A 10,304-nucleotide genomic window follows, 5' to 3' on the forward strand; every position below is an offset into this window, starting at 1 on the left:
CGTTTTAGTGGCTTTATTACATTCTTCCTCTAATCTTTGTTTTAATGTAATTTCGACATTTGTGGATGAAAGACAGTTCTGGCTTTGTGCTATGAGATGTGGAAATGCTCTTTTGAGCTAAATAACTTTTCATCTGCAGGAGGGTAAAGGACTTGAAAAGAATCATTAGTTTCCAGTCCTTTGGAGGAATTGGCAACAAGTAGAAAAGAGTAACAGCTGACAATTTTTCTCAGTTTCCTACCTTCAGCATACATGTTATTGGCATCATTGGCTTTGTCAATATTGCACCCACACTGCTGTTCCAGATCGGTAGATGTACATATAAACTATAATGTCCTTTTCCTTAAAGATACTCTTCGAGTATGTTGAATGTGAGCAACATTAAGTCATACTGAAAATGAATCACTGTGTTAGTCATTTAAACTTTTACACTTTTTATTAAGATTTTATTTACATAAAACAAGTGACAATATACTGGATGATATTTAAGCATTATTATGAAAGTCAGTCTATTTGCCACAGTACCAGAAATAATAATTTTTCTCTCATGGGTCTGTTTTGTAGTAGTTACTGTTCAAAGTCTGCTCTGTACATGGATGATCATACCAATATAACTATTGCAGCTGAGGGAATGCCATTTAACCAAAACAGTCACACTGATGTGTCCTACTGTGCAGATGCAGTTTTACATCAGTATATTGTTTTATGATGCTGCTGGTGTTCTTCTTTAATTCTGGAATAAGCTTTGGTGAGGTACAGCTTCTCTTTTTAGTGGGGTGCTGTTCCATTTCCCTAACACCAGCATCATTATGGTAGTATGACTACAGCCTAGAGATAATCTTTGTATCTTTATTCCAGCTGCAAACTGCAGGTCACCATATCATTATGGAAATTTAAATCTTGTGTGAGATTGAGGGGGTATAACCAGGCCTGTTAAAAGTGATGATGTTCTTATGTCCTAATTATTATATTTTTATTGGTTACACAGCTGTCCATGGTCATGGAAATCCATCAGCAGTGTGTTTAGTTTTCATATCTACCCTAAAGGTGTTCTGATGGGAAAAATCTTATAAGACATACTTGTCTTGAGTCACCTTCACCTTGCCTTGACTCTAAAGGCCAAGGCATGACTACTTTCTACAAAATCTTTCTTTTCATTAAGTCTTCTATTGAGGTTCAGGTTAGATGGCTGAAAGGGTATATAACTGGGAGAAAAAGTCCATGAAGTTCTAAAACCTCTTGGTTGAATTTTTCTGCTGTTTTCAAGCAGCAACTGCTTTTTTAGAACCTGCTGCATTGCATGTAATTGTATGGTGCTGTGCTGGGGACAGGACTTCCACAAGAAAGAAATAAAAATGTACAAACTGTCATATATGTTAATGTAACCATCATCTGGGCAGTTTCTGAGGGAAGAATGAGTATCTACTAAGTAAGACAGAAAGGGCTAGCATTTCTTGATGGAAAGAATAAAAAATGAGGCTTAAGTGTGGCTGCTTCATGTACCTATAAATTAACACACAGCAGGAAGGAGGAGGGAAATGGATTACATGTGGATGGGGAATAGCAATGACTTGTTTGAATTCAAGGACTGGGAAAGTGATTAGGTTATTTTTGCAAGAAATTATATTACACCAATATTTTTATTTGAAGAAATTGCAATTCCATTACAATATATGCTAAGGTTGTAACTTAGCTTTTCTTCTCTGGGGAAAAGACCTCCATTATATCTATAAATATTAAATGTGTTTGCAAAGTTGCAAGGTTAATATTTTTGAAGCTGGAACCTTTCTGTGACTTAATTAATTTTTATAATACAGCAGAAAGGTTCTTCAGTGGTCCTGGCTACCCCTTCAGAGGCTTCATTTAGTGGTTTCTTTGTGGTCCTCTCTTCCCCTTGTAGAGGTTGGTGCCCATGCTCCAGGAGACAAGAAAACCTTTAGGACTACTTTAAAGTATCTTTAGATGAAACTTTGGATTTATTCTAACTTCTTTATGACTTTTATATTTGCTGTCTACCAAAGCAGTTATATCAGCTTCAGTATTAATGATACTTTCAAGAAGGCAATTTTGGCTGCTTTTCAGCAAGCTTAGCAACATCCTGGGAAGGTAAACAAAGAGAAATTGATTTCAGTATAAAGTCTTCTGGGGATAAACTCACAACTTCTGTGCTAAACAGCTTGTTCTAAAATGCGCCTTCCTGGAAATCAAGTAGTATTTGAATGTTTTTTAAATTAAAAAAACCACAGAATTTTAAAGACATCAGATTAGTTTACAATGTAGGTGCATTCTATTACATGACTATTAAAAAGTGCTTTAAGCCTACTACATAGAAGATCCTGTTTGCAAAGAAAACAGGAAGGAGAAAAGTGAAAGGCTGCATTGTAACTTGCTGTGAGCAGTGTATTCACAAGGCCAGAAGAAGAAATCAGCAACAGAAGACACCAGGCTTTTTTTTTTTTTTTAGCACTTCTCAATGTGCTCTTCTATCAGACAACAGTGGAAACCGTTGCTGAGGTTAGAGGAAAATGCTAGAGTATTGCTAATTAGAGAGTGGGCAGCTGGGGCACCAGCAGCTAGTAGCTTTTCAATAAAGGGAGGGTTTTATACACAGTTTTTTATGTGAGTTGATTTTATACATTAATGAATTAAGAATATTAGAATATTTACATGGAATTTTTTTAGTAATTGCCTGTTGGACTTCCAGAAGAAGCAAATGTTTTGACATGTTATTGTTTAAGGGAACGCCAGTGACATAGTTTAACGTTCCTCTTCTCGTCTGTGGTGCAGCAGTTCTGCTGTGGATCCTGGTAACCAAGATGATGTACTGTCAAGCTGCTTTGCTTGGTGTTACACTTTGCTATGTTGCAAAGCTATTACTGTTTTGAAGATTTATTCTTCTTTAAATGCACTGGCTAAAGAGTTAAATAATTACACTAAACTGTACTTACTGGATAAAAATCAATTGCATGATGGGTTTGGGTGGTGCGATTGTAGCTTTTATAACACTGCATGGAGTTAGAAAAGCAGACAAGTATTTAGTTGTGCACACCCACTTTAGTTTAAAGCAGAACTAAGAGACTTCAAGCTACAGGTTGGGAACAATTGCTCTGCATCCAGTTTAATGATGTACATCCATTTCAGAATGTGAAGGAGGTAGTTGGCTGGCTGGAGACCTGGGAGCCACAGCAAAGGTGGCAATATTCTTTAGCCACTTTGGGACAGCTACCAAGAGACAGGCTATTTTCACTCTGAGAGTAGGAGGGAGTTAGCTGGCAAGGATACATAGGGAAAAAATGAATTGAGCCATAAAACCAATCTTTCTGCTTAAAAATAAGATCTTTAGTATGTAGTAGATCTGTCTGTGCATTTTCATTTCTATGCTTTTCATCTGAAGACCTTCCTTTTGAGAGTCAGAGTTGAGCCATCAGAAGCAGAATAACTCCCATACAGAATTACCTCATTTACAGCCAGGCGCGTGTCCCTTATTGATCACATGCATCTTTTCTGCTGTACATTGTGCCGCTATGGATTCACCCACGCAGTTTGCCTGAAAGCACTTGGTGATTACATGACTTACACCACCTTCTGGATCACTTTTGTTGGTTCCAAGGAGCTGGCTGGTTTTCTGTTCCAGGGTGGTGTTGGGGGTGGGTGGGGTGATGTGCTGGCAGGTGTCGTGGTTGGTGCTCTCTGGCAACTGGGGTTTGTTTGGGGTGTGCTGGTCTGTGCTTCTGATGATGAATCAGAGGAAGTATTTTTGGAGGTGATAAAAGTTTCTGTGAAGATATATAGTCATCTGGTGCAGATTATAGTGGTTAAGTAATTTTTAATGTACAGTTTGAAGTAGGATGATGTGTGGCAACAAGGGGCCTCTGCCTGCTTAGAAGGTTTGGTTTTTTGGGAGTAGTGCAACTTCATGTGTGCTACTCTGGTTTCTCCTGAAGAGAAACCATCCAGATCCTCAAAGTGTGTCTTTAAAGACTGGTTGTATATTGAATGGAGTTTATACCTTGAGTGCTGCTTCTGGAGAAAATGAGGCAGTGTCCAAGGGCCATTGGGAGCATTCTCTGGGCAGGTGCTTGTTATGATTGTGGATGTAGCCATGTTAGCCTGTGGATTGTCCCGAGCATGGCAGTTTGGAGGGTGTTTGACATTTGTCATTGTACCTCAGAAGCTGGTACCAACAGAGGTGGAGTGAGAATAGAGTCTCAGTTTGGATTTCTATATTATTATTAGTTTTTTTCCCAGGTTTGGGCACCTGCAGGCTCTATTTCCATTTTTTTTTTCCTGGTTAAAGCAGATACATCTGAGAAGCTTATTGTGCTGAGGACAAAATGCTTAGCTTATGCTCACAAAAGAATATTTGTACGCTCAAAAGAAAACTTTCCAGATGAAAAGCACTCAGTCATTGAACAGTGTTTTGTTAAATAGAAGAGGTTTTTGTAGCTTAATGTTCAGCACTGGGAATTATACAGCATTACATGTAATGTCTTTAAAACATGTGTTGTAACAGATTGAATATGAGAAGAAGAAGAAAGAAGATGGAAAAAGAGCTCGAGCTGATAAACAACAAGTGTTGGACATGCTTTTTTCAGCCTTTGAGAAACATCAGTATTACAACATTAAAGACCTGGTGGACATAACCAAACAGCCAGTGGTATGTACTGCAAGTCTTGTAAATACAACCATTTTCAGTAGTTACTACTGTGTGTATTTTACATATCTAGAAAAGAGTTTAATATGTATTATAGGCCTTAGAAACTCCTCTCTAAATATGTTTACAACAAACTGAAATCACCAAGTTTTAAGTTCAGCATTGTAGGACAGTGTAGGATACCAAACATTGTAGTGAGTGTGCTTTTTCTTGACAGAGATGGTTTAAATAACCTAAATAGTCTCTTTTTTGTTTAGGTTTGCTTTTATACTAGGAACCTAATTCTGTAATGCTCTCATGTCTCCCCTGCTACTCCTGTCCTCACTGAAGCCTAGTTTTCTTGGCAGCAGCAGCTTATGTTAGTCTATGGTTAGCCCTTCCCTCAGCATCTGAACTTTATTTTGGCACAGCAACAGGGGTTGCTCTTTTTCTATATTTCATGAAATTTGTATTAAATGAAAGGATTATGCATATTAGAAGCTCAGGCATCATGAGCTCAGGCTCAATGCGTCCAAAATCACTGGATTTCCTTTACAAATAGGGTAATTTTTAGGTTAAGAGTTTAGGTGCTTGATATTTAGGATTTATTTATTGCTTTTAAACAGTGCTTTGATACACAGACAAGAAAAGCACCAAGACTTCTGCCTTATGTGATAGTTTTGTTGTCTTGCAGTGCCTGTCAGCCTCTTCATGTATGAACCATAACTTTCCAGTTCTTTCCCTTCTTTCTGTGTTCAAGCTTTCCTTGAGCAGACCATACAAGAGTGGCAGGGTGACAGTGACATGCAAAGGACCTTCAGTGTTTTTGATGTTTTTCACTGCCAACTTCAATATCTATCCTCAACCCAGCTGCAGATTTCAGAAGACTTAAGGGGACTTAATTATGTTTGAGTCTAAATGGAGCAACAATGTCACAGGTTATTAGAGCTAAGGCTGAAAAAAGAACAGTAACAGCTGGATTGTGGAAAAAATACTCTGTAAAAAAAATGAAGATGCTTACTAGTTTTGCTCACTTCACATTTAGAATGAAGTGTATCTCTGTCAGAGCCTTTGTATAGGTAAACAGTCTGTTTGGTTAGAAGCTGCACAAAGATGTTACACAAGTAAAATCCGTGTAGGTTCACTGCGTTCTAGTGCCTTGAAAGAAACTTGAAAGTTGAGTAACATATCCATGTCTTCCATTCATTTATCTCATGAGTCAGCTCCATATCTGTGCAGCAGAGAAGGTGTGTGGGTCATGGGAGCTGAGAAGGAGGAAGGAATAGGAGGAAGGTATGGAGGAAGTGCAAGAAAATTCTAAGTGGCTTTTATTTTTGGTAAGAGAAGTGTGGCAGTCACTATCTCAATCACTTTGAATGCAAGCTGGGACAGATTTATCTCATCTACCATGACATCAGCTTGCAGTAGACTCCCACTTAAGCCACTGGAGAACTTGAAGTTACAAATAAATAAAGGTACTTTTCTTATGTAATGGTAAATGTAAATGGTAAATGAAATCCTTGCTATAGAATATGTTGCATGTTACACAAGAAGTTGCTGCCATCTTTATTTGTGTCATGAAATCACAAAACAAGTATTTTCTGAATGTAAATGACTGCTATATTAGGGAAACCTGGATTTATTTGCTTTTCATTCTAATGCAAAATAACAATTTGCAGTAGTAGGCAAATCTTTTGCCACCTACCCAGATGTAAGTACTGAATGCTTCCTGGAAATATTGCACTAATTCCAGACTTGGGCTTCATGGCTGAGAACATAATACTGTCTGTGAGAAATCAAATATTTGTGAAGAATGGAAGCAGGATGTAGCCAGTGGCATAAGAACTGTATTTTTAAAAATTTGAATAGATTGCTTGGATTTTTAATTCTGTTTTAGCTTTAAGTAATGGTTATCCTAAATAAAACAGGGTTTGTTTCCCCCTCAGAGTTTCAGAAGTATTTTTAGAGCATGTAAGTTAACCCTTCAGAAATTTTTATCCCATAATTCCATGCTAACATCTCACTTTATGTGGAAAAAATCATGAGGAAAGGTAGAACAGAGCAGAAGATGCTTTAAATATATGAACAGATCACCTACAGATGATTTTCTATGCTAGAATTATATGTACATAAACACACTGGATCCCTTTCTGAGAAAAAATAGTGGCCCCCTGATTAGCAATCACCAGGCTCTAAAATTCAGTATTTGGCATCACTGGGAGTAGTGTGGGGTTTCTCTCCATGGTACAGTGTCAGAGCACTATACTTCAAGATACATAGACCAGCCTGGTGCACTGCAGACCCAGTTGGGGAATCCTGGTTTCTAGAAGGAGAACTGATCCTGCAGGAAAAATCATAGCATCCCCTGAACTCATCTCTTCAAGCCATTTGCTCTCAGCTACAGCACAGTACAGTGGGATTATCCATGTTTCATAACAGTCTAAAAACTCCAGCAGCTCAGTGTTGTCTGTGCACACACAGTGATGTTCAACCATTGTCTAAAAACTCCAGCAGCTCAGTGTTGTCTGTGCACACACAGTGATGTTCTGGGGTTAATGCTCTCAGCTGCCCTCCCTAACACCTCTCCTGCCTGGTTACCCCCTGCAGCAGAGATGGGAGGTAAGTGGCAAATCCTCAGCCGCTGCAGCTCATGGTTCCAGCTTGAAGTGCTGTTACCCGTGTCACAGACCTTACCTTGCTCTTTGGTTTGGGTTGGTTTTGTTCCATTTTGTTACACTCTTGGAAGTTTTCCCCTGAGAGAAGCAGAACAGCCTGGGTAATTAGGTCTGAAAAGCAGTTGAAATTAAAAATAGCCTTCATGTAGCTGGGTGGGTGGGTTTGGGTGGGTGCTGTGGGAAGTTCAGCCATAGTGGTTTTACTCTGCCTGAGGCCAGCAGCACCATCACACCTTGTGACCCAGCTTCCCAGGCAGACTAGATCTGCCAGTTCAGGAACTGCACATCAGTGTACCTCATGGCACTGAGTGCAGTTCTGGGGGATTTTTTCCAGTTCTCTGTCCATGTGAACTGGAGCAGCAGAATTTAGCCTTGCAGCCAGGTGTTTCTCCCACCCACTCTGCCATGCTCGGAGGTGTCTGTCGGTGACACTGCCTCGTGTGCAGGCAGGGGGTATGCAGGTGTGCACATCTGCACACACCCATGCAGAAATGGCTGTTCCACCTGCTCCCAGCGCCTTCGGCACCGTGCGTGGGGCCTGGCTGCCATGGCGAGCTGTGTCCCGGGTAGCCGAGGGGAACAATGACGGCATCGCTGCAACAGACGAGGTGTGCGAGGGGACACCGCGATCTGCTGCTGCCACCTGCTGGGGTGTGCGTCTGCGCCCCAGCAGGCTGAGGAGCCATCCTGCACCGTGATGCTCTGCTCAAAGGAAACACCCTAGCAGACCCTAAGAAGCTGGTTTATATGCACGTCCCTGGCAGTCACCTTTCTTACGTGTTGGGCTGCTTTGCATGCTTTTAGTGTGTACCTGGAGAGGGAGAGTAAGGATAAGTTTTACTAAAATACACTTATTTTACTGACTGAGACCATGTTTTTTGTTCATGTATTTCCTAGCTTTTCCATTTAGCAAAAAGGGAAAGAGTGTAAGGAACACTTAGACAATCAGCCTTTCTTATTTTCCTGTATCTTCAACATGTATTTGTTGGTTTTAATAGCTTGGAGTACATTGATATTTAGTGGAACTGCAGATGCAGAAAATACAAGCATTCCAACAACTCCAGTTCAATATAAGCACTCCAACAGGATTAAATTGCTCAAACTTGAGCAATTATTAATTTAATGTGGGGATTCTTAAACTGTGGTCTGTAGTTGCCATGACAATCCACTCATCTCAGTCCCAATTAATAATTAAACAAACAAGCAGGCTCTTGTGACTCTTAAGAAAATTACTGGTGTTTATTATAAAGAGCGAAGGAGGGCAATATCAGTGAGTTGTGTTTTGTCAAAGATTATTATACTACTGGCATAATAGCTCTACTTGTTATGGTTTTTTTCTTTCTCTTCCAAGCTTTAATATTTTAAGGTATTAGAAAATTCTCAGACACACACTTAGCTCTCTTCTAAAAATGAGGCCACAATAAAATGCTTAAAGCTTTGCAAAATGGCATGAAAACCAAGAGCTTGAGGCTTTGACAAAGTTTGAATAAGGCAAGGATTTTCAAGATAATCCCAGACCAAGCAGGAAGAAAGGTCAAGAGCTTTTAGCTCAATTGGAGAAAATCCAGCAGGAGGAAGATGTGTGACATAATAGTTCCCAAGAGGTGCAGGTAACTTCATTTCAGCAGCCCCTGGAGTACTTGCCTCTCGGAGGGACTGCCTGGGAGCCATCACCTCTGGGGCTCCTGTGCACCCTGCTGCATCCCTTGAGGCTTGTGCTAATCCCTGCTGGTGCCTGAGGGTAAAAGTCTATCCCAGAGTCCTTCCCACCCCAATTAGTGCCCATCAGCCAGCCAGGCTGTCTGCCTCTTAGGAACTGAGTCCGTGCAATTGAGCAGGTGTGCAGGAAATGTGGCAATTGCCTGCCTGTTTAATTTGAACTTTTGTTTCCTTTCAGATATACTTGAAAGAAATTTTGAGAGAAATAGGCATCTACAACGTGAAGGGGACCCACAAAAACACATGGGAGCTGAAGCCAGAATACAGACATTACCAAGGAGAAGAAAAGAGTGATTAACAAAAATATTTATGATGTAAGAGTGATTGCACTCAGGGATCTGTGGTGTTCACAGAGAGGACTGAGCACAGTGCAATTCTGCAAGGATAAAGATAAATTAAAGCAGCTGATACTTTGTAATTTTCTGTAGCTTTTTCCCCCAAGGAATATTTCTTGTATGTTTCTATATATGCTTTGTCTTTTGACAGGAAAAGTTTATAGAATAAACTTGTATTAGATTTATCTTTATTAGAAATCTGCTGAGTTCTCCTCTTACTTTTTCTTCACAGCTTTGTGGCTTTTCCTAGTCTTGATAACTGATGGAAAATGTGTCTTAGAGGAAACCATAACTTTGTGGGTTTGCATTCCAGTGTAACCAGGTTAATATCCTGGGTTCTGCTGGGATCTGTCAGGGCTTTGTCTGGAAGCCTGCAAATGTGCACAACCCTTTGTGCAGTGTCTGTGTGGAATGGACATGCTACTCCTCGTGGTATCAGGCTTTAGGAAGAACAGCCACAACCATGGTGCTCATCACAATCCTTAGACTCCCTGGGAACAAACCAATGCAGTTAAAAACCCATAAAGTGAGTGGGAAGATGTCAGTCCCCTCCATGTGATTACTGAGAAAAAATGACATGTCTGTTAGGTACAGGAAGGAACAATTTTCTCTTTTGTTTGGTTTTTATGCTGATATCTATGTTCTGCTTAAGTATATCAATAAAAGTATTATTTTAATTTGTACCACACAATATTGACTTGAACACATTATGATTTAGGTGGCATAAGTCTGAAGTGTTTGTTCAAAGCATGTTTTTATTGCTGGCTTTGCCACTGGGTTCCTCTGTGGTTTGGCAAAGATTGCTAAATGTGTCTGTGTCTCTATTCCCCCATTTTTTAAATGCACACTGCAAGGGTTATTCCTTCAACATCCTTTTTAGGAGGGAGCAGGGAAGGAACTATTTAATGATATTCTCAAAGCTTTTATGTTAGAGCAAAGAAC

At 39.9% G+C, this 10,304-nt stretch overlaps 1 protein-coding gene across 1 annotated transcript in view; it reads left to right on the top strand.

Moving 5' to 3' along the window:
• The window catches only part of GTF2F2 (general transcription factor IIF subunit 2), a 78,021-nt gene extending 67,971 nt beyond the window's left edge, over positions 1 to 10,050 (top strand). Inside the window, exons 8-9 of the mRNA XM_058045806.1 lie at positions 4,514 to 4,657; positions 9,206 to 10,050. Coding sequence (XP_057901789.1) covers positions 4,514 to 4,657; positions 9,206 to 9,325 — 264 coding nt within the window. The 3' untranslated portion in view covers positions 9,326 to 10,050. The remainder of the gene's footprint in view (positions 1 to 4,513; positions 4,658 to 9,205) is intronic.
• The last annotated feature ends 254 nt before the right edge of the window (positions 10,051 to 10,304 follow it).

Source organism: Melospiza georgiana, chromosome 2 (assembly GCF_028018845.1).
Source record: "Melospiza georgiana isolate bMelGeo1 chromosome 2, bMelGeo1.pri, whole genome shotgun sequence".
Taxonomy (NCBI): Eukaryota; Metazoa; Chordata; class Aves; order Passeriformes; family Passerellidae; genus Melospiza; species Melospiza georgiana.